The sequence below is a fragment of the Tribolium madens genome, unplaced genomic scaffold (assembly GCF_015345945.1).
Source record: "Tribolium madens isolate multiple individuals breed KSU strain unplaced genomic scaffold, Tmad_KSU_1.1 Scaffold_11;HRSCAF=98;Tcas5.2_LG3b, whole genome shotgun sequence".
NCBI lineage: Eukaryota > Metazoa > Arthropoda > Insecta > Coleoptera > Tenebrionidae > Tribolium > Tribolium madens.
This window is the reverse complement of record NW_025400975.1, coordinates 764,263-786,431: the sequence shown is the minus strand read 5'-3', so window position 1 is coordinate 786,431 and position 22,169 is coordinate 764,263. Positions and strand designations below refer to the sequence as shown.

At 30.9% G+C, this 22,169-nt stretch overlaps 7 protein-coding genes across 9 annotated transcripts in view; 2 read left to right on the top strand and 5 right to left on the bottom strand.

The window, feature by feature from the left end:
• The first annotated feature begins 26 nt into the window (after positions 1 to 26).
• Positions 27 to 6,010, top strand: LOC123005979 (zinc finger protein 2-like). Its single transcript, XM_044400095.1, has 7 exons — positions 27 to 149; positions 195 to 437; positions 487 to 654; positions 1,154 to 1,498; positions 2,959 to 3,202; positions 5,176 to 5,388; positions 5,442 to 6,010. The coding sequence occupies exons 2-7, from the start codon at positions 201 to 203 to the stop codon at positions 5,987 to 5,989; spliced, it is 1,755 nt and encodes a 584-aa protein (XP_044256030.1). The 5' UTR covers positions 27 to 149; positions 195 to 200; the 3' UTR covers positions 5,990 to 6,010.
• LOC123006004 (leucine-rich repeat protein soc-2 homolog) lies at positions 5,987 to 7,321 on the bottom strand. Of its 2 annotated transcripts, none has more exons than XM_044400136.1 (3): positions 6,612 to 7,321; positions 6,312 to 6,567; positions 5,987 to 6,259 (listed from the first exon to the last, which is right to left on the bottom strand). In XM_044400136.1, the coding sequence occupies exons 1-3, from the start codon at positions 7,112 to 7,114 to the stop codon at positions 6,068 to 6,070; spliced, it is 951 nt and encodes a 316-aa protein (XP_044256071.1). In that variant the 5' UTR covers positions 7,115 to 7,321; the 3' UTR covers positions 5,987 to 6,067. The 2 variants fall into 2 exon arrangements, with proteins under 2 accessions (XP_044256071.1, XP_044256062.1); XM_044400127.1 differs by having other exon boundaries at positions 6,309 to 6,567; positions 6,612 to 7,319.
• Positions 7,322 to 8,940: 1,619 nt separating this feature from the next.
• Positions 8,941 to 10,505, top strand: LOC123006015 (cyclin-C). Of its 2 annotated transcripts, none has more exons than XM_044400159.1 (5): positions 8,941 to 9,470; positions 9,517 to 9,623; positions 9,672 to 9,878; positions 9,929 to 10,146; positions 10,195 to 10,505. In XM_044400159.1, exons 1-5 carry the CDS (start codon positions 9,439 to 9,441, stop codon positions 10,384 to 10,386), a joined length of 756 nt encoding a protein of 251 aa, XP_044256094.1. In that variant the 5' UTR covers positions 8,941 to 9,438; the 3' UTR covers positions 10,387 to 10,505. The 2 variants fall into 2 exon arrangements, with proteins under 2 accessions (XP_044256094.1, XP_044256085.1); XM_044400150.1 differs by having other exon boundaries at positions 8,947 to 9,224; positions 9,277 to 9,470; positions 9,929 to 10,505.
• LOC123006039 (PAXIP1-associated glutamate-rich protein 1) lies at positions 10,274 to 10,993 on the bottom strand. The gene is made up of 2 exons (XM_044400196.1): positions 10,729 to 10,993; positions 10,274 to 10,680 (listed from the first exon to the last, which is right to left on the bottom strand). Exons 1-2 carry the CDS (start codon positions 10,932 to 10,934, stop codon positions 10,503 to 10,505), a joined length of 384 nt encoding a protein of 127 aa, XP_044256131.1. The 5' UTR covers positions 10,935 to 10,993; the 3' UTR covers positions 10,274 to 10,502.
• Positions 10,994 to 12,662: 1,669 nt separating this feature from the next.
• LOC123006024 (ras-related protein Rac1) lies at positions 12,663 to 17,673 on the bottom strand. The gene is made up of 4 exons (XM_044400173.1): positions 17,358 to 17,673; positions 16,426 to 16,678; positions 16,241 to 16,375; positions 12,663 to 13,786 (listed from the first exon to the last, which is right to left on the bottom strand). Exons 1-4 carry the CDS (start codon positions 17,390 to 17,392, stop codon positions 13,631 to 13,633), a joined length of 579 nt encoding a protein of 192 aa, XP_044256108.1. The 5' UTR covers positions 17,393 to 17,673; the 3' UTR covers positions 12,663 to 13,630.
• An 845-nt stretch (positions 17,674 to 18,518) lies between these two features.
• On the bottom strand, positions 18,519 to 19,052 carry LOC123005184 (cysteine-rich PDZ-binding protein). Its single transcript, XM_044398840.1, has 2 exons — positions 18,766 to 19,052; positions 18,519 to 18,716 (listed from the first exon to the last, which is right to left on the bottom strand). Exons 1-2 carry the CDS (start codon positions 18,936 to 18,938, stop codon positions 18,587 to 18,589), a joined length of 303 nt encoding a protein of 100 aa, XP_044254775.1. The 5' UTR covers positions 18,939 to 19,052; the 3' UTR covers positions 18,519 to 18,586.
• A 1,099-nt stretch (positions 19,053 to 20,151) lies between these two features.
• Positions 20,152 to 22,169, bottom strand: part of LOC123016419 (CCAAT/enhancer-binding protein zeta) — an 8,584-nt gene continuing 6,566 nt past the window's right edge. Inside the window, exons 9-12 of the mRNA XM_044416807.1 lie at positions 21,257 to 21,494; positions 20,962 to 21,202; positions 20,607 to 20,911; positions 20,152 to 20,558 (exon numbers count right to left, since the gene is read on the bottom strand). Coding sequence (XP_044272742.1) covers positions 20,206 to 20,558; positions 20,607 to 20,911; positions 20,962 to 21,202; positions 21,257 to 21,494 — 1,137 coding nt within the window. The 3' untranslated portion in view covers positions 20,152 to 20,205. The remainder of the gene's footprint in view (positions 20,559 to 20,606; positions 20,912 to 20,961; positions 21,203 to 21,256; positions 21,495 to 22,169) is intronic.

Here is a 22,169-nt window from a genome sequence, read left to right as displayed (position 1 = left end):
CAACCACACCTCATCAAAACTCCCAAGCAACCAGTAAAATGGCCGCCCTGAAGTATTTAGCAGTGTAGAGTAAACATTTACTTCGTTTTGAACAAAAGTGTAACACGAATCGAAATTCAAATTAATTTTCACTAATAATTAGCACAAAGGTAAGGAAATTAATTTCCAATAAATTATTATTAATAAATTTTTAGATAATAATGCACAACGAAACCGCCGAATTTAATAACACAAAAAACGAGAGTATCCAGACTTGCAAATTTTGCCCCTCAATATTCGAAGATTTAAGTGAATATTTGTCCCACATTGAGAGGATCCACAATTGTAAAAATAACTGTTTCATGTGCAATGTTTGTGGTAAACAATACAAAACCAAAAACGAACTCACTCACCACATGAATTCCAAATGTGGAACAATAAAACAATTCAAATGCAAAGTAAGAATAACCGATTTTAATTGGTCAATTATTTCATGCAATTAATTAGATTTGTAGCCAAGAATTGATGTCTGCTGGCTCATTATACAATCACATGTTGCGTCACAATGGTGTAAGAAGTTTCATGTGCAGATTTTGTGCCAAATTATTTTTTACTGCAGGACAACTCAAAGTGCACGAACGAATCCACACTCAAGACAAAGCCTATGTTTGCGAAGTGCGTATCACACCCAAAAAATAATTTTTCTAATTTGCGTTTATAATACGTTTGTCTGTACTTTAATGAATTTAGGGTTATTTAGTTTTTCTACGCCGCTTCTGACTTGTTAGGTGACAAATTTGCGTTGTTGCAATTTCGCGAATTTCGGGCGTAGTGCAAACTAAATTCTGTTTCTCATATTTTATTTATTATTATTATGTTGTAACACTAACAACTAATAATTTGTAAATTTTATTTTCAATGACAGACGACAGAAATAATTCAAAAAATCAGGTGGGCGCCGAGTGTTACCAACCGATACCAACTAACACAAAATTCTCTAGACGACAAAAATATATATTTTTTTAATTAAAATAAGAAAAAAGGGGGCGCAAATTAGAAAAAATAGAATAAAATACTCGCATTGGCGCTCGTTTTGTAACTTGGGATTCGTGCGCCTAATCAACCCTTATAAAACTTGTTCTTTAATATACTATTTAATAATGAATAATTACAGGTGTGTAATAAGGGCTTTTGTCACCGACAGAGTCTGATAACTCACAGTACGATTCACACAGGAATCAAACCGTATCAGTGTGAGAATTGTGGAAATTCGTTCAGTTGTGTGGGGAATTTAATCAAACATAGAAAGACTCATGCTGATACTTGTGGACTTGTGCCATTAACTACACACAGAGTTAAACATCCGGCGACCAAAATCAAAGTTAAAATAAACACACCTTCGAACTCAAGACTGAAAATGCGACAAACGGACGTTGAAGTACAAAGGGAACTAAGTATTTTGAAGACTGAACTATGTAGAAAGACTGAAAGTGACAAGAAAGACGCGAGTAACGAAGAGGTATTACTGCTTATTTTTTCTGTTGTGGTAGATTTTTTTTTGAAAAAGGCATTAAATGTCTAACAAAAATAGGATTTTTTAATCTTTTTATTGCTCTTTAAAATAAATCTTTTAAAGTTTTTCAAACGCTTTGAAAAATTGATAAACCTTATTTATACTGGAGCCGCGATTATTTGCCCCGCCCATTCCGTTTTCTTAGCGACCAATGAAATATGACTCCAAGGCGGTCAGATTTAAACTGAAAAATTTTATAAGTTTTTGATTTTCACATTCTGATAGTTTTATAAAATGTTTTGGAAGATTTAATTATAAATTTATTAATATTAATTTGATATTTGAGACGATTTATGACGCCAAATTTAAATAAACATCCGTTATAATTCTTTACTATTCCACAGTTTTCATCCAAGCAGATATAAAGTTTTTTATTATTTGATGATAGCACTGCCATAAAACATGAAAATCTGTGTTATAATTGGATTCATAAATTTATTGCCAAAGAAATCCCAACGAGAGTAAATAACAAAGAAAAACACAGAAAATGAAGAGAGACAATTTTTTCTTCTTTGAAGTTGTCTTTAGTCTTTAGAAATATATGTGAAACACAGAGTAAGAAAGTTTTTTTTCTTCCCTTAACTATATTTTTAAGGTAGTAACAATTTTATAACGAAAAAAATATCAAAAGCAATTTTATATTTTTTTTAATAGTCATAATTAGATAACTACTGAAAATTTATTTTTAAAAAAAAAAAAAAAAGATAAAGCTATTATTTAAACAAAAGCATAATTTTTTACTATTCCAGTTTCCATCTAAGATAATAGATGATACAAAGTTTCTATTTTTTTAACAAAATAAAAAAATGCCAAGATTTTCTTTACTTTTCAGGAAAAATCGAAAACTAAAACTGAAAACTAAAAAATATGTGTTATAAGTTATAACAAGATTGATAAATTTATTTCCAAAGAAATCCCAAGATCTCAAAAACTTCTTGTTTGAAGTTGTCTTTGGTCTTAGAAAAAATCATATGTGAAACACAGAGGAAGAAAGTTCCGTTATTCTTTTGTTAACTATGTTTTTAAGGTGGTAATACAGTGGAACCTCGATACATCGAACCTCTATATCTCGAAATTTCGATAAGTCGAAGTGATTGGCTGATCCCGGGCATTTACTAATAGAAATCAATGTAATTTTTCCACGAACCTCCTTACATCGAATTCCTTTTTAAGTTAAACAGCTGTAAATGCAATTTTTTTTTCCAAAATTATTGCTTTTTATTGACAGTTACGTCAAAAAGTAGTAAAAATCTTGCTTGAATGGCTTTCTCTAACGAGTTTTTTATACTATTTTTTCGGGTTTTATACTGTTTTTAAAGAAAAAAGAAAAATGCTTTAATTTAAGGACTTATTTTAAGTTACCCAATTTTCTTAGGAAAAAATAAAGTAACCATACAAATTTTCAGTATTCAGAGAAAAGTCTCCTTGACCAGTTACAAGAGTGTGTAGAAATAAATGAAACTCAAGAGTCTTTATGTGGGAACAACTCCGATAATGACGACGAAAAAAATACAACATCGCAGGAGAACACAAATGAGATCCAAATCGACTCTTCAGATGAAGAACTGAAGTGTACAAAAAGAAGATATGTGAAAAAAGATCCAAATTATGAAAACGAAATATCGAAATTTATCGAACACACAAATTTTGGTATGTACAGATGCGGAATTAAAATTTCGGGCAGTATTTTTCTGTCACTTTAAAAAGTTTACTGTAAACTACCTTTTACTGTCATCGCGACTGACATTTGACAATTAAACAGTAAACAGAGTAAAAAATAAGGTTATTGATGTAAAGGTTGTTTTAGAGTTTGCATTATGAAAATGACAATACTGCCCAAAATTTTAATTCCACAACTGTACAAAATCATAACTTTTTACAATTATCTCGTAAGATACCAGGAACATGGAAAAGATGTTAAAAATTCTATCTATAAAAATTTCGAAGTTATGTGAGTTTAAATTTTGCACTTTGATTCTTTTTATCAAATTTTTTTGACAGAATTTTTCAAACATTTTTTTTTCTATTTTGCGTTTAGAATAAGTCTATTCCAGCACCCAAATGACGTCATTTGAGTGCTTTAATAAGTCGTTGGCTTAATTTAATTTTAGTGACGGACTTTCGTCCAAATTCATTTTCAAATGTGAAAATAAGAATTATACTCTTTTTCATACTAATGTGCATCAAGTAGGTTGTAGAAGCCTAAATGCATCTTTAATTTAAAGGCCGATTCACACAAAAAAAATGTTATTCAGAACAAATTTAATCACATCAATAAGCACAAAAATCTTTGTTACTCTGTTAATTTTAATTATTTTTTGCTACCTGAGGTACACATTTATTTGAAAAAATAGTTTTTAGGGAAGATTGAGGTTAGGATTATTTGAATTTTTGCATGGTTGCCACCCTAAAATGATCCCTTTCAAAGACTACTTCGATGCACATTAATATAAAAATGATTATACAGGGTGTTCCGTTTTTATTGTTACAAATTTAAACAGGTGATAGGATATTCAATTCTAAGACAAAAGTTTCCTATAAACATGTATCGAAAAATGCTTGGTAAGGGAGCTACACCCCCTGAAAGGGGGCTAATAGGTTTTTGCTAATATTTCAGAAACCATTTTAAGATAAAATTACAAAATTTGGTACAGATGATGATCTTTATACACCTAAACGAATTCAAACATCAAATGTCGAAATTTTTAATCAGGGGCGTCCGAAACTGGGGGAGTTTAATGTAAAAAATACCCTATTTATTTTGGCTTTAGTTTCTCGGTACTTTCAGCAACAAAATCTTAAGTTCGATAGTTTATCACAGAAAAGTCTCTCTTATTGTTTTTGAATAAAATTAATTTAAAATTTATGTTACACACCAATACAACATTTAAATAAATCAGAATTTACAGAATAATAAAAGCAAGAAATTCATATTTTTTAATCAACCTCAACTAATTAACATTACATTACAGTAACAATAATAACATTAATTAAATGAATTTGCCTAAATCTAAAGGAGTTGTTCAAAGTGACCACCATTTTGCTCAATGCATAACTAAAGAAACTAGAGCCAAAATAGATAGGGTATTTTTTTACCCTAAACCCCACCAGTTTCGGACGCCCCTGATTAGAAATTTCGACATTTGATGTTTGAATTCGTTTAGGTGTATAAAGATTATCATCTGTACCAAATTTTGTAATCTTATGTTAAATGGTTTCTGAAATATTAGCAAAAACCTATTACCCCCTTTCAAGGGGTATAGCTCCCTTACTAAGCATTTTTCGATATATGTTTATAGAAAACTTTTGTCTTAGAATTGAATAACCTATCACCTGTTTAAATTTGTGACAATAAAAACGGAACACCCTGAATGTATTCTCTATAAAAAAAACAATTTTCGTCTTTTAATTTATAAAATGATATAAAGCGGCAAAATAGAAAAAATAGTATAAAGCAATTGTTGCAGAAGGTTCTTCAAGCACTCATTTGTTCCTTAACTGGTGGTTTTGGAATTTCAAATTTGTGCGTCTGCAACTTGCACTTTATTCCATGTTCCTGGTAATTTATCTTACCTGAAACTTTTCTCTGGGGCTCGAGTTTTGACACACCCTGTATTTCTTAGACAAAGAAGGCTTCGGTGACTGTAAATACTGTGGTAAAAGATACATGAACGTCCGTTGGTTCTACAAACATGTCAAAGAACACGAAAACAACATTCCAATCGGTGCTGACCAATCAGGAATCCCTCTCCATAAATGCAGCTGTTGCAAAATGAGCTTTTACACGAAAGAAGAAAATCTCACTCATCAACAAACACACCACGCTGATATTTTAAGTAACATAATTAAAAAAATAAGTTTTTTAACAACCAATAACAAAATTTTACAGCTTGTCACGACTGTGAGAAAATCTTCGCCAATCGCGACTCCTTACGCTCCCACCAGAAAGTCTTCCACAAAGGAGTCGGGCGGAAAGCTTACATTTACGTGTGTGAGAAGTGTGGTAAACAATTCAAACAGAAATCATACTTGAAATGTCACGAAGAGAGAAATTGCGATAAAGGCCCCTTTTACGAATGCTCCATTTGCAAGAAACAATTTTCGAGTGTTTACACACGAAACAACCACATGAGAGTGCACGATCCTGAAAAAAAACTCTTGTGTAAATTCTGTGCGAAGAGTTTTCACTGGAAAGGCCAATTGAAGATCCACGAACGTAGTCATACAGGGGAGAAGCCTTTTGCTTGTTTATATTGCCCCAAAGCCTTCGCTTATAGAGAAAGTTTAATCACACACAGTACCATCCACACGGGGATAAAGCCCCATTTATGTGAGGGTTGTGGCTCTAGGTTTTCCTGCATCGGGAATTTAATCAAACATAGAAGTAGTCACGCTAATGAATGCGGGGCTTGGACTTACAAAACACACCCAAAGTAGTTAATAAATGTTTTACAGTCCGACTTTTATTTCAAAAATAATCTCGTAATACTTTATGGTAATGAAAAAAAATGAAACTCAAAATGTTACAAGAAATTTTGACAACTTTGAGACTTCGATTAGAATATCTTCGTCGTCACTTTCTGACTCTGAAACTGAATAGTTTAAATCTGAACTCGCAACGCTATTTTCCCAATCGGAATTTGAGTCAGAATCGACGGCTGTTTCATCCTCTAATTGTTTATTTGATGTTATCACATTGGGGAACATCTGAAACACAATTTTCAGTGATTTTTCGTATCAAATGCCATTAAATTACCACATCAATATCACCAGTAGAAGACAAGGGATTATGTAACAGATTAATTTTGACACAAGTCATGGTGGTGAGTACACTTTCAGGAATTGAGTAAAATTCGTTAAACCGTAAGTGGAGATATTTCAACTGTTTTAATTTCGATATATTTGAGGGGATATAATGGAATTTATTTTCAGTCAAATTGAGATGTATTAAAGACTGTAACTTGTCGAAATCCTTAGGAACTGTATACAATTGATTATCTTCTAAAGTAAGCCACCTGAAACGAGTCATTAGTTTTTGATTGGGTTTGAGGAGAGTTACCTCAGTTGTACTAAATTACAGATTCCTTCTGGTAGTTTTGTTAATAAATTATGACGAGCTCCTAGAGTTTCCAATTTTGTTAAATTACCAATCTCTTCAGGTAGTGACCCAAGATAGCAACGGTTGCACCATAGTGTTTCTAGCGAAGTTAAATTCCCAATGTCTCTTGTTAAGTCTTTTATCGGATTATGGCTTATGTTTAGTGTGACTAATTGGGGCAAATCCTTGAGTACTTCAGGGAAACGATCAAAATTATTGTATTCCAACGACAAATGCTGCAAGTTTTTCAACTGTCCTAGACATTTGGGCAGTTCAGTTATTTGATTATGGCCAATATTTAGATATGAAAGTTGCACACAGGTGACCAATAAAGGGGGAAATTTGACAAGATCAAAATCATCTAGTGCTAAATTCGTTGCTTTACTTGCTTGAGCTTTTTCGATTTTTGCCAACACTCGATTTCGCTGAATGTAATCGTAAACTGGATTCATTTTTGGAAGCATTTAGAGGTTATGTCAAAATAATCTCACAATTGTTTACACAATTCTACGAAATTGTTCACAACCACACATTTTTTTAACAAATAAGATTTAAAATTATATTTTAGATTCCCTACACCATTTCTAACACAAAAAACACTTAAACAATATTTTGTTTGTTGTCACAAGTGACAACTTTGACATTTCGAGTAGGTTGTTTGTCAGAAGTGACAACTTTGACGTTTAGAGTCGGTCTTTTAAACTAGATGTAAATAGAATGGGGTAACAGCCACAAATACCCACTTGGGCGGAGAGGAGAAATAAACAGTGGCGGAACAAAGTAATTTTGCTAAATGAAATTGAGGTCCGTAACATTATTTACACTTTATGTGTTTTTTTTTTTTTACTTACCACTTGGTGAAAGATAATTTTCGGTGTTTCAAAACTTCGGAATTTTTGCTGTGAAAAATGTGTCATTTTAAAAATCATAAAAAAACAACACAACCTAACACAAGTGAGTTATAAAGCCCCACAAGTGCAAAACTAATTTAAATTAAAGCCTCGATTATAACTTTTGATAAAACGTATTTACAGTTGAAATTTTTTAACCACACTTTTTAAACTATCACTTTGACAATTATGACCAGTGTTACAGAGTTTTGTTTTTTATTTTATTTCAGCTTGAATCGGTGCAGGGTCCAATTTCAGTAATTATGATAACATAACCTTACTTTTTTTTATAAGAACACCAAAGATATTCTTCTTTTTTTTTGGTACAGTTGGAGACAAAATACTTTGGTCGTCACTTTTCTGACACTTTAATGTAACTCAAGCTTTAACGTTAAAATTAATGACAATTTCAAATTAATGACAGCTATTATATCTTTCTATATCAAAAATATGTACATACAATTTGTCAACTATAATTGACAGTAGCTAAAAATAAAGTTAACAGTCCTAAAGCATTCTTTACAATTTAATGTCACTCAAGTGACATTGTGTCCAACCATGGGCGTCGTTTGAAGAGGGCAAGCTGGGGCGTGTGCCCCCCCCCCCCTGGAAGTTATTCTAGGACATTTTTTCGGAATATGTTTTATTCAGTTAGCGGTAAACTATTTTTTTTCTTATTGTTGTGAAAAGCAACCATTGTGATATGTCATTTTAGTTGTCAAATGTGTTTAATTTTATCACTAGCTTTAAAATATGACATTATTTTATCACATTTTTTTAGTAACATTTTTTAACTTTGTTATCTTAGACGATTTTGGTTGGTTATTTCTTTAATTTTTTTATTATTGTTTTTTTGAATGTATTTTGAAAGAGTTTTTATATTCTGTTTTCACTTCCAAGTGTTACATTTTTCTTAGTATTTATTAGTTCATGTTATTTACTGATTTGTGTTATTTTATGCTTAACTTTTATAATTTTTATATTTTTTTAACTTTTACACTTTTATACTCCAATTTATAGTTTTAGAGATTCCTGTCTTATGGTTTCATTTATAATTTCCGTTAGAAAAAATATGGTTTTATGTTCCTATTTTGTATAACATGTTTTTGTGTTTGTAATAAAATATGTATTTTTAAACTGCGATGAGGTTGCCCCTCTTAAAAAAATTTGTAACGACGCCATGTCTCCAACTGTAATAAATTTCTTAAAATGATGAACAGAACGCCTCTGTTAAGACATATAAAAATTAATCAGATCAAAGCTACAGAAGTAATTATTGAAACGATAAAATTTAACGAAAGTTTAGTTGTACCAGAAACCATAAAATAATTCCAGTTTAAATTATTTTATTTTTATTTAACTTTAAATGTTTTTTTCAGTCTTTTTGCAAATATTACAAGAATAAAGCCAATCTGCACAGCACTGCTTTATGTCAACTTTAAAAACCTCCCTATTCTCAAGATTGGACTCGTCCGGGTGTGTACTTTTGGCTTATACCCCACTCTAACCACTGCTTCTACTTGTAATAGTAAAAGATAGACATAATTTAGACTTTATAAGGAAGAAAGAGACAAAGCTATAGCAAAAGCTTTTGCTACATTTTATTCAACCAACTCCTTGTTTGGTTTTGCCATATGGTTAGAATAAAACCATCGAATAATAAAAATCAACGTTTCAGGCGCAAGTACCATGATTAGATAGTTTTAGAAAGTAGATTTTTTTAAACGGGTTCGTAGGTCAAATGCACTTTGAATAGTTCATTGGCCCAAGTAATTGACTAATTGACAGTTGAAGTTCTTTGACCGGTTTCTTTTGCGTTTTTTGTGTTAAGTAATCGACTGAAAGCTTAAAATTGTATCCAGAGTGTGATTTAATTCATCGTTGAATTTGTTTTTGCAATGGCTGGAAACTTTTGGCAAAGTTCACACCAGTAAGTCTCAAGTGTTAAAATGACCCCAAATTCACAAATTTTTCAGCCAGCAGTGGCTTTTAGACAAGCAGGATTTAATAAGGGAGCGCCAACATGATCTTCAAGTGCTCACTGAAGATGAGTATCAAAAAATATTTATTTTTTTTGCTAGTGGTAATATTTCAATTAGTTTAGATTACATTTCTTAATAGTTTTTTTCAGTTATACAAACTCTAGGTGAACAGTTGAAACTACGTCAACAAGTTATCGCAACTGCAACTGTGTATTTTAAACGATTTTATGCGAAAAATTCACTCAAATGTATAGATCCATTGTTGTTGGCCCCTACTTGCATTTTTCTAGCTTCCAAAGTGGAAGAATTTGGGGTAATTTCTAATTCTAGATTAATTACAACGTGTCAGACAGTTAGTAAGTTAATTCAACAGTTTTAAACAATGTTTTAAACAATTTTATTTCAGTTAAGAATAAATTTAGTTACGCTTACACTCAAGAGTTTCCATATCGCACAAATCACATTTTAGAGTGTGAATTCTATTTGTTAGAAAATCTCGATTGTTGCCTAATTGTCTATCAGCCTTATCGACCTCTTTTACAACTAGTACAAGATATGGGTCAAGAACAAGACCAACTGTTAACTCTAGCTTGGAGGATAGTGAACGATTCTCTTCGAACTGATGTTTGTTTACTTTATCCCCCATATCAAATTGCAATTGGTTGTCTTCAGATAGCATGTGTTATCTTACAAAAGGATCACAAAGCTTGGTTTGCTGAATTAAATGTAGACATTGAAAGAATTCAAGAAATTGCTAGATATGTCATTAATTTATTCGAACTGTGGAAGACTTATGATGAAAAGAAAGAAATTCAAGGACTTTTGAGCAAAATGCCTAAACCAAAACCTGCTCCACAAAGATAGAAATCACAATTTCTACGTGACTACGCTTATAACTCTATCATTAAAATTATATTTATTTCTTTATGAATCAATACATAATTGTGCTAATTTCTGAATAAAGTTCCTAGATTTATGAACTAGTGATTGCCTTGTTGTGGTATAAGTTTATGCCGTCTCATATTGTTAATAACACCGTCTAAAGACGTTGTCTTTTTCTTGGCGCTACCTTTCAGTGCTTCCTCTCCTTTATTTCGAATTTTCAGTCGTGGAGATGTCGTTTCATCCATAAAATCGAAATCGGACTTATCTTCAGTCCTATAGAGAAAAATAAATAATAGAATTACATACAAAAATTAAAATTACTGTTTTTGTTCGACTTCAACCGGTGGGGGCTCCTCTACTTCCGGAGAGGGGGAACGGTACCCAGGACATTTCCAATTTAATTCAGGAATTTCACCTTTACTCAACTGATCGTAAAGCTTCTCTATTATTTCAGGTGGGGGCTCCCAGGGGCCTTTGACGTCTTTAAATTCATCATCAGAGCACTCTACATCCCAATTTTCGTCCATTCTCTTGTAAACATAGTTACATAACCTCAAACTTTAACTGTCAAATATCAAGCGCCAAATTTGAACACTCAACAGTTTAGTTCACTTTTACTCAATTGATCACAAAGATTCTCGATTATTTCAGGTGTGACCTCGCAAGGGTCTTTTATTTGCTTAAATTCATCACCAAAGCACGCTACATCTCAATTTTCTTCCATTCCTTGTACCGTGCGATTAAAAAAAAAAAAATTAGAGTAGAGAGTCCTTCAGATGGCAATTCTGATTTTTGACATCAAATGTTAGCGGAAACTTTGACAAGTTTGCGTTTTATTCCTTTTAAGTGAAATAATGTTAAAGCAGAAAATTTTTATTGCCGTACAAGACGAAAACTGTGAATGGTCATTTTCACTTTCAGTTTGTGTGGAAAATTTCCAGCCCAGATTCCCAGCCAATGTGTTGCCAACTGTAGAATTTAATCGACGCCTACTCTATTTTTGATGGCACGGTATATAATAATATTACCATAACCCAGTGTTGCCAAGTGAATTTTTTGTAGTGCCTAGATTTAGTTGTCAAAAATCCCTAGGCATTGCCAAATCCATTTAAATTTTAGGTGTTTATTGGATTGCATAACAAAATAAGGATTTCAAAAAAAGTTTATTTAAACATTTTTGATTAAACAAATGATATAACAAATGAAACATAACTTTCTCAATTAATGTAAAATATATTCTGAACAAACTAAATACATATTATTAATTTAACTAAAGAAAACAGAAACTAATAAAAATTACATATAATAATAATTCGTAATAATAGAAAAACTAAGAATATATACAATTAAAAGTATAAAACTACATAAAAAACAATAAAACAATTGTTATCTTTTAGCAACATTTTTCTTTGCTGAAAACCATTTAATGTTTCCACTGAAAGTTTATTTCGAATTTTGGTTTTATTTAAATTAATTGTAGAAAAAATTATTTCTTACGTTTTGGTTTGCTTCAAAGCTACAGCTTCTTCTCATGAAAAATATTCTTCGATGTCTTTGGAAGATGATGGTTTTGATGCCATTTAAATAAATAAAAAACAGGACAATTTATTTTCGAATTTTTTAAAAAAGTTTAAAAATTAGAAATATAATAAAACTGCCACACATACCTTGATAAATTTGTTATTAACACACTCCAATTTACACAAATGCACAAAACTTTTAACAATTTTTTTGTACAGGTTATACTTTCGTATAAGTAATTAATGAGGAGTTCGGGAGTTACGTATTTTCTTGTTTAAAACTATTTTGGATTTACCTGTGTTAAATAAACGGTAATTCCCTCCCGAAAAATTATAGTGATCTTCATAATTCCTATTAACTCGTGTCACGTTTCTTCAATTTTTTTTATTCTAAAAAAATCCCTAGATTTTGTGTAAAAAACTTAAAAAATCCCTTTATCCCTAAGACAGTTTAAAAATCCCTTGATTCGGGCAAAATTCCTAAACCTGGCAACCCTGCCATAACCTCGAACATGAACTGTCAAATGTCTAAAAAAAGCGCCATTTTTTAATTTGATTGTTTAATTTACTCCAGGATTGCACCTTTGCTCCCTATTACTTTAGGTGGGGACTCCCAGGGGCCTTTTACGTCTTGAAATTCATTATTAGAGCACTCTACATTCCAATTTTCTTTTGTAAACATGTTTTTTAACCTCAACCCACTGTCTAAATAAAGGCCAAATTTTAAAACCCAAATTAGTCGTAATTATTTATTCTATAAATCTTCACTTATAATTTTCTATAATATTTACAAAATACACACAGTCCTGTTATGACATGATCACACACTTATCCATTTAATTAGTAAATGTACTGGCGTTCCAACAAAAACATCAAGAGTGTAAAGAATGTTTTCCACCCGGCACAGAAACACTTACTGTTACGCTTAGACAATTAAAAAGCAAGGAATTACAAAAATATAGAACATATTCTCGGTTATAGCTACAATTAGAACTTTAATAAAATTTAAAATGCTAAACAATTAACATAGGGGTTCTCAAGCTTATTTACATTATATTGAGCCTTCCAGTATATTTAAATACCATATTTTTTTCCTTAAACTTTGACAATAGACTGGAAAGCAATGGTTTTCTACACTAAGTAAAAAACTGTACAGTAAACAATGTATAAAATAACAACTGCAATTATTAACTAAATCTAAAATTTATATAGGCTAGCACTGAACTGACATTTTTCCAGAATTGAAACTATGTAAAATCCTCACTTTCCTTATATAATTAATACTTTGAAACGTGTGACTCCAATGCAAACTACTAAAGCATCAAGAGTTCTCTCCTCAGAGATCAAATTTTTAAAATATGTTACACTAACCTTCAATTGAAATAAATAAACTGCGATTGAAACTAATCAAAACCTGTTAAAACATGAAACGGCAACTCTTGTCCCTAACAATATAAATGCAAAGGTATTAATTAATCAACGTTCACAGTAATGATAATTACTATTCTATATCTAATGTAAAAATGAAAACAATAATTAATCACATTTATCCATAATAGTAATATTTATCCGTTTCATTGGCCTTTCTTTCAAAAATGAATGTTTCAGAATTTCTGCAAAATCAAACAGTAGTCAAACTAAATAACTCTGGCAATAAACGAACTTTTGTCTAAGCATAGACATAATTATCTGAATTAGAATTTTTACAATAACACACATTTACGTTTAGGTTTAACTTGCATTACAGGGCAAAGAACTGCTCTAATCGCTTCATCAAAAACTGTTTTAAGTCCTTTTTGCGTCAATGCTGAACATTCTAGGTATTTAACAGCGCTGATTTCTTTCGCCATCGCCAAACCCTGAAACATATCAACAATAGTATATTACACACCGAGCTGGAAAGTATTTCATTTCAAACACATTTTTCAAAAAGTTTGATTCGTCGATCAAGTCACCCGCCATTTTCATCGTCATGGCAACAAAAATTTCACTAGATCTGGTGATTTTCATATTAGTCTGGTGATTTGGTGACAATAACAATTTTTTTTGTCTTTTTCAGCTAGAAACACAATTATTTCGCCAAATTTCCTTAAAAACGGTCCAAAAATTCGACCAAAACCGGCGTTATTTTTGCACTTTTCAGGTGTTGAAGCACGTTTTTGAGATAAAAACAAGGAAAATTCTAAAAATTTACATAAGGCAAGTAAAAAAATAACAAAATTATATTTTTAGCTTGTTTCGCCCGTTTTTGAGCCAGAGGCTTATTTATTTTACAAAATCTTATCCAAACACGTTTCAAAATCACAAAAACAATTATTTATTTTGCTTATTTCACTCGATTTAGCTAGACAAAAACAAACTGAAAAATCAATAAACAAAGTCGAAAATTACATTAATTTTGCATTTCTTGAGAGTTTTAGCACGTTTTTCAGGTAGAAACGCAATTATTTCGTAAAATATTGTTAAAAACATGCCAAAAATCACAAAATTAGGCCAAAAATTATCTTTTTCAAATTGGTTAAAAATAGTTATACCAGGTGCGCCAGAACTCGCGCTCCAGAATACAATTTTGCATTAGATATTTTTTAAATTTGTATGAATGTTCGCAAATCGAGTGCAGAATACAGCTTAGGTATATCAACTTCTAATTAATGCAATTAATTTGAAATGAGTAAAATCAGAGTCTCAAAAATTAGTCAGTATTTCTAGACTTGCAAAAAAGCATTTAAAAATTTCCTAAAGAAATGTCAATCGAGACTTTTTAAAAACATCGTGTTGCAAAAGATAGTGAGGAAGACTATTGGAGAATATCAGATTTTGTCAAAATTTATAGGGGGGCTTCCGGCTTTGCCGCTCAAATATTGTCAAAATTTATTAATTTTTTTAAATCTCACACTAACTGATTTACAAATATTTTATATAATGTTGAATCTATTTTGGTTGTAAAAGTTTCAACTTTCGAAAAAATACATATTTGTTTTTTACAAGATATTCCCAAACAGAGTCGAAAACGACAACTTTTTTTTGTTTTTTTTTTCAAATACTAGAAACAAAATTATTTTCCAAAATTTTGTCAAAAACAAGCCAAATTCAACAAAATAGCCAAAAAAACGGCGACACAAAAAGTTCGAAATATTGCATTGAAACATGATAAAAAAAATTACAAAATTAAATCAAAATTGATATAATTTTTTAGCTTGTTTCGCCCGACTTCCTTCGTTTTTGAACCAGAGGCTCATTTATTTTACAAAATCTTATCCAAACACGTTCCAAAATCACAAAAACAATTAATTATTTAATAAGTTGAGAATGTTTTTAAGCATGTTTTTGTACTATAATCTCAGAGAAATTAGCTAAAACGAACTGAAAAATCAATAAACTAAGTCGAAAATTACATTAATTTTTCATTTCTTGAGAGTTTTAGTACGTTTTTCAGAAGCGCAATTATTTCGTAAAATATTGTTAGAAACAAGCCAAAAAACACAGAATTAGGCCAAAAATTATCTTTTTTTTTCAAAATAGATTTTTTTGTAAAAAAATCACTAAATTGTTATAAAAAAATATATATTATGCTATTTTTACCTAAGCATTAACTTGATTATTTCGTCCAATTTTCTCGAAGAAAAAAAAAATCAAAACCATCAAATTGGTTAAAAATAGTTATATTTGTTTTTTACTAGATATTCCTAAACAGTGGAAAACGACAACTTTTTTTTCAAATGCTTTTTTAACTAGAAACAAAATTATTTTCCAAAATTTTGTCAAAAACAAGCCAAATTCAACAAAATAGCCAATAAAAACTGCGAGAGATAAAAACACAAAAAGTTCGAAATATAATGCAATATATAAACAGGCTAAAAAAATTACAAAATTAAATCGAAATTGATATAATTTTTTAGCTTGTTTCGTTTTTGAACCAGAGGTTCATTTATTTTGCAAAATCCTGCCCAAACACGCCTGAAAATCACAAAAAAGATTGATATTGATGTTATTTTGTTTGTCTCACTAGATTTAACTGGTCTTGAGCAAAATAAGACAAAAATAGGCCGAGAAAACACAAAATTCGGCCGAAAATGCTTTTAACCAAGTTTTTGTACTAAAATCTCAGGTTGTTTTGCTAGATTTCGTTAAAACAAACTAAAAAATCAAGAAATTAAGTCTAAAATTACATTACTTTTGATAAAAATTGCGTTTTTTCGCGAGATTTTGGCACACAAATCGTAATCTGGTGAAAATTTGGCAAATTTTTCAACTCGGATCTGGTGAATTTTATGTTTTTGATATGGCAACACTGAAGGTCGGTAATATCTTACTTGTGGATATGTGATAGGTGTAAGTTTCTTGTCTTTTAATTTCTCAATTGTGGTTCTATCATCACGCAAATCCAATTTTGTGCCAACTAGAATGATTGGGGTATTGGGACAATGATGTCTAACTTCAGGATACCACTGAAATATTTATGTTAAGAGTTGTTTAGTTTGTTTTTTTTTTTATTTACCTTTGCTCGAACGTTCTCAAATGATGCTGGATTTACCAATGAGAAGCAAATTAAGAACACATCTGTTTGTGGGTAGGAAAGTGGTCTTAATCTGTCATAATCTTCTTGACCTGCTGTATCCCAAAGGCCTAAATTGATCGGTTTCCCATCTACCATAACATTGGCTGAATAATTGTCAAAAACAGTTGGGATATATTCGCCCGGGAAGGCATTTGTTGTGTAACTGATGAGGAGGCATGTTTTACCAACAGCACTGAAAAATGTTACATGGCAATCCTTCATAAATTATTTCCCAACCATGAGATGTAATGACAATTTCCCGACCTCTCCAAAGTTTAGGAATCATCATATCACACAGTGATTGATCAAGTAGGTTGTACAAGTCTAAATGCATCTTTAATTTAAGGCCAATTCACATAAAAATCACATCAATAATGACAAAAATCAATTACGTTGTTAGTTTTAATTATTTTTTGACAAAAATAATTTTTAAGATTGAGGTTAGGATTATTAAATTTTCGCATGGTTGCCACCCCTTGCAACGACTACTTCGATGCACATTAATATGAAAACTTTATCAATGGCAAGTTGATAATCAATAAACAAATAACAGATTGGTAGAAATCCAATTTTTGTGTGTTTTTCCGAAAGTAAACAAATTCAGACCCACACCCAGGCCGATTTTAGCATCGCAAAGACGATAAAACTAATATGAATCACTGTTTACATTACAATAAAACTTATTTGTAATTATTTAGTATTAATTGCTGCTTCAGCTACAAGTGATATAAAGGTTACAACTTGGCTTAATCACCGACAGACGTCAAGTTGCCCATCCCACTTCAACTCATTAAGGGACGAATGACGTAAAGATTACATCGAGTCTTTATTACCAAATTTGGGTATAAAAAACAGAAATATAGGACACTTACCCATCACCCACAACCACGCACTTTATCGCTTGCATTTTGATGAAATTCTGCTAAAGTGCAGTCTTTTATATCTTGATTAAAAAGTTATGGGTGTGTGTCAAAATGATAGGACTGCACAAGGCCACGAAAGCACTATATTCTGCGATGAACACATCCAATTGCACTTGAAATTAGGGTCATTTAGGTTGGAGGTTTTTACACAAGGAGAGTTTGGTTAAATTGAGGGAAATTAAGAGCACTGATTTATTTAAAAATTACCACACACAGCGACAGGAATACCTCCGGGATGTACGAAAGTGTCAGACGCTCTCAGACAGTTGACATTTGACATAGAATCCAAAATTCTCGAATTCCTGAAAAGTCGAAGGAATGATATTTGAAACGATTCCAGGACCAGAGTTAGAAAAGTTTGTAAAATTAGATTCGTACAATATTTAGTTTTGTTCTTGTTGATGTTTCTGTAACAAAGACAAATTACCAATTCAATTTAATTACAATTCGATTCAACAGATACCAATTTGTTTTTATGGTGTAAAAAACATTTAACAAACTGGCAATTTCAATAATAAATTAAATCCGTCGTCTGCGTTGATTGAGATGGACAAAAAATATCGATGTTTTTCAAACATCGAACATCGATATAAAAACATTGATTTAAAAATGTGTAAGTATTTTTTTTAATATCTATGTTTTTACTTTGATACATCGAAATTGGTTCAGTTGATTATTTTTAATTTTAAAATTTCATTCCAAAAATTTTAAGTTCGATGTATGGAGAATTCGATGTTTTTTAACAAAATTAACGATGATGACGTTTTGTGTTTGTATTTGTTTGTCTTATGCAAGAATTGTAAGAAATGTGTTTGCATTTGTATTTTTTATGTTCCAAAAATTTATTATTAAAAATATTGGTAAATGATTTTTTTTTCGATGTATCCATGTTTTGTGGTGATATATATTACATCGATGTCACAGAACATCGATATACCAGGTGAATAAAAAGTATGGAACCAAACGTTTTTTGCTTAAACTATATATTTTTTGAAAAAACTAATTGATGAGTGATAAAGTACTATAAAAAATGTGATGATTTAACAAGAATAACATTTGTGTGAGTTGTCATTTCATTAGGTAATACTACCAGAAATAAAAGCACCCTCATTCTGCATACAGTATATTGAATTAAACCTAACATTACTTAACAACGCAATAAACTTATAAAATAGTATTTAAGTAGACGACTGCTTATAATTCTTCGTACTCAACAATTTTTTTCCACACATCGCACAAATTCCTTTTTTATAAGCGCAGGACTGACAATAATGTGACCCAACCTGGTGTACCTTTTGTCGACAAATTCTAAAACAAAAAAACGACAATACAAAACTGGTTTTAACTTGTTACTTACCTGCAAGTCTCAAACTTTGATGTGTATGGATTAAATCTGTTTTTCGTAGCAGTTAAAGCCTTGTTCTCGTTAACTTTCCTACCCCCTGATTCAGTTGTATTCCTAGCCCCACTTTTCCAAGGATCTGGTGTTATTACTTTGCCCAACTTCTTCTGGCATTTTTCGCACACCATTTTTAAGTAACAACAATTACTTACTTGTGTTTTATGCACTATTGTATACAATAATAAAGAAACATCAAAGAGCACAAATTTGAGGTTATGTACAACAAGGATAGGTCGTACTAAATTATGCAATCAACAATACAACTGTGCACCACAATAGTACTAAATAAGGGGCGTTTTGGCATTAAATTTGTTACTGGAATCCAGTGTAACACAGAATTCTTTTTCTTTATAGGAGATACTAAAACATCAATGTTTTCCCCTAAGCACAGATTAGCATGGTCATTGTGGATACCACTTATTCAAAATCCCAATTTTTTGATATCAGCGTTGTGCAGTCCTCAGTTTAAATTAAAATATCTTTGAAACGGCCCATTTTAGGGGTATTAAAGGTTATGCGTTTTTTATTCGAAATTGATTACTCTATCTATTTGGGCAATAAAAAATTGGTGTTAAGAGAGCAAAAAAATGGAAAAACACAGAAAATGTGACCTGCAACTGCTGGAACCGGAAATTGAGTGGATGTATCCGGTTTTTGTGATTATCAGTTCAAAGGGTATGTTGTCACAGCGAAATGTTCCAAATTTTATAATATTTGGTCAAATAGTTTCAAAGTTACTACAAAAAAATCAAATTTCCATACCCACATTCCGAGGGCTGTAAAATTCTTATCAGGACACGAGTTATTATTTAAATTAACATCATTTTATGGGTCATTTTTGAGGTTCAAATAATGCTTCATATTTATGAATAACCCTGTATAGTACATTCGGTTTCTCAAAATCAGAAACGGATAGTTTCGAGTGCCTAATAGACATTTAGTAGTGCGCGATATTTCGAGTTATTAGTGGGTGCCAATGGGGGAATGGAGAACGCAATCGTGTAACAAAGATCCGCATTAAAAGCTAAGTCAGCAATATTTTTTTATTTTTTAGAAAAATTACTTTTAAATTGTATTTAATATTTTCAACTGATTTAATATGAGTAACACATTAAACTAATTTTCAGTAGGTCCGTTTAAGAAATAGAGACGAATTGCTACAAATGGTAGCAGAAGAAGATGCCATAAAAGTTAGTACACTTTTACTTTTTATTTTCCTGTTGATTGAAAAGTGAAGTGTGTGAATTTGTGACTTTTGAGTGCAACAGTAAGTATTTTAAAATTATGAATAAATAAATTGTGACAGGCGTAACAGATTTTTAAATAAATAAACTCAAAACATATTTTTAAAATTATATTGATTAAAATACGGTAACAAGACTGACTCCTTGTGAATTACTTGTTTTTCTTCTTTTTTGTTTTTGTATCAAATCTATTTTGACCTTTTCTCTTCTTCCCAAAACTCCCAGTTTTACTATTTTTGTTTTTACCAACAGCTTCATTAAATCCTTTCAACCACCTATTTCTATTTTGTTCCCACGCAAGTTGTTTAATACTTGCATTATCCTTATTTGATAACGCATTTGAACTACCTGGGGCGACTTTTGAACTACCTTCATCATCAAGTAAAGAGGCAAATTCTTCAGCTGATGCAAATATAGAATTTGTGTTCTTTTTTGATTTTGGTTCTTCGTCATCGTCAAAAACGACTTCTTCGTCTTCATCGTCATCTAAATCGTCTAAAAGCACTGCAACAAAACAAGTTATTTTGTGTGTTTTTGTTGTGAAAGTTATACTTTTGTCCTCATCGTTTATTTCAAGGTCATCTTCATCGTCTTCTATGGACAATTCATCATCAGAAATATCCTCTGTATCACTGTCATCGTCCCCACTATCATCATTTTTACCCTTTTGATTTTTGCTTTTTGGTTTGAGTTTATCTCCAACATCATTTAAAAAGTCCAAATCTTCATCATCCTCTTTAGGAATACCAGCCATTTTATCCAACATTTCTTCAAATTCTTCACTTTGAACTGATTCCAAATCACTATCGTCACTATCAGAAACGCGTTTCTTTTCCTTGTGTTTCCTTTGCAAATAACTAGACAACAAAATTTGACCACCAAAAAACAACAAAATGCTATTTTTTACCTGTACATAAACATCTCATCAACAGGAATATTCTTAGAACTTTCATTCAAATAACTTGAGGAATTTACAGGCAACGATTTTAAACCTTTAGGATGATACATTTTTCTTTTACCAAATGTTGGGTGTGCCCCTTGAACTGTCCCTTCTTCGAATTTTTTCGGATTTTTAAAAACAAATCGATCTAGAAATCGGATCAAAGTAAAGTCTTTTAGAGGATCCCCGGAATATTTAATTATATTTCCTAGAAAAAAATCATCTCAGTGGTACAAACCCTTTGTTTTTTAAATATAAATACCATCTAATATATTTGTAGCATATAGGGAAACAGTTGGATGAAAATGTTTTTTCAAGTCAAGTAATTCTGTATATGCACAAAAATCTCCACCAGCGTAAAGTGGATTACGACTCAAGGGATTGTAAGTCGGTTTTTTTTCTTTCTTGGAAGCGTTTGCACAATGATCCCAACTTGGTTTAATCGCCTTGTTTAAAACAGAAACGTCGGGTTTTATGTCGTCACCATTTTCCTCTTCATCCTGCATTTATATTCAGACATTAAATTTTTTGTAAAGAAACATTTTTCAGCCAATTCTTTGGACATCTTTATCACGTCAAAATTGGGAAAAAACTTTTTTAAGTAATTTCTGTGTAAAAATTTCAAACAAAAAGTTCCATAAAGACTGAAATTAACAAAAAAAATGCAGTTTTTATAGTTTATTCGGAATTCTTAAGATCCGCAAACATTTTTTTGAGCTTACGTTAAAGCTTAACAGATTTTTGTAAATAAAAAAAATGATTTTGGTTCAAAAATTTCCTTCAAAATCAAGATTTCTTACATTTATCGATGTTTTCATTAATTTTTTTAATGGAATACCCAAAATCTCAAAATCCACAAACAATAGTCAACAAAAGGCTGAACCTAACAAAAAAGACAGTTTTTTATAGCATTTTTTCAGCTCAAGTCAAAATTTAAAACAAATTTTTGTAAATAAATGTAATGATTTTGGTTCAAAAATTTTCTTCAAAAACAAGAATTGTTACATTTATCGATATTTTCTTTATTGTTTATTAATGAAAAACTCAAAATCCACAAACAATAGTTTACAAAAGGCTTAATTCAACAAAAAATACAGTTTTTTATAGCATTTTTTCAACTGAAGTCAAAGTTTAAAACAAATTTTTGTAAATAAATGTAATGATTTTAGTTCAAA

Excerpts from the sequence above, each read along its gene's own strand:
- LOC123005979 (XM_044400095.1), top strand. The coding sequence starts at position 201 with ATGCACAACGAAACCGCCGAATTTAATAACACAAAAAACGAGAGTATC. Across the intron at positions 3,203-5,175 it reads TATCGAACACACAAATTTTG|ACAAAGAAGGCTTCGGTGAC; the intron begins GTATGTACAGAT and ends TGTATTTCTTAG. Across the intron at positions 5,389-5,441 it reads ACACCACGCTGATATTTTAA|CTTGTCACGACTGTGAGAAA; the intron begins GTAACATAATTA and ends AAAATTTTACAG.
- LOC123006015 (XM_044400150.1), top strand. The coding sequence starts at position 9,439 with ATGGCTGGAAACTTTTGGCAAAGTTCACACCA. Across the intron at positions 9,471-9,516 it reads TTTTGGCAAAGTTCACACCA|CCAGCAGTGGCTTTTAGACA; the intron begins GTAAGTCTCAAG and ends CAAATTTTTCAG. Across the intron at positions 9,624-9,671 it reads ATTTATTTTTTTTGCTAGTG|TTATACAAACTCTAGGTGAA; the intron begins GTAATATTTCAA and ends AGTTTTTTTCAG.
- LOC123005184 (XM_044398840.1), bottom strand. The coding sequence starts at position 18,938 with ATGGTGTGCGAAAAATGCCAGAAGAAGTTGGGCAAAGTAATAACACCA. Across the intron at positions 18,717-18,765 it reads TCAAAGTTTGAGACTTGCAG|AATTTGTCGACAAAAGGTAC; the intron begins GTAAGTAACAAG and ends TTTTTGTTTTAG.
- LOC123006004 (XM_044400127.1), bottom strand. The coding sequence starts at position 7,114 with ATGCTTCCAAAAATGAATCCAGTTTACGATTACATTCAGCGAAATCGA. Across the intron at positions 6,568-6,611 it reads TGTAATTTAGTACAACTGAG|GTGGCTTACTTTAGAAGATA; the intron begins GTAACTCTCCTC and ends GACTCGTTTCAG. Across the intron at positions 6,260-6,308 it reads CTACTGGTGATATTGATGTG|ATGTTCCCCAATGTGATAAC; the intron begins GTAATTTAATGG and ends ATTGTGTTTCAG.
- LOC123006024 (XM_044400173.1), bottom strand. The coding sequence starts at position 17,392 with ATGCAAGCGATAAAGTGCGTGGTTGTGGGTGATGG. Across the intron at positions 16,376-16,425 it reads TTGAGAACGTTCGAGCAAAG|TGGTATCCTGAAGTTAGACA; the intron begins GTAAATAAAAAA and ends TAAATATTTCAG. Across the intron at positions 13,787-16,240 it reads CACCTATCACATATCCACAA|GGTTTGGCGATGGCGAAAGA; the intron begins GTAAGATATTAC and ends GATATGTTTCAG.
- LOC123006039 (XM_044400196.1), bottom strand. The coding sequence starts at position 10,934 with ATGGACGAAAATTGGGATGTAGAGTGCTCTGATGATGAATTTAAAGAC. Across the intron at positions 10,681-10,728 it reads GTTGAAGTCGAACAAAAACA|GACTGAAGATAAGTCCGATT; the intron begins GTAATTTTAATT and ends TTTTCTCTATAG.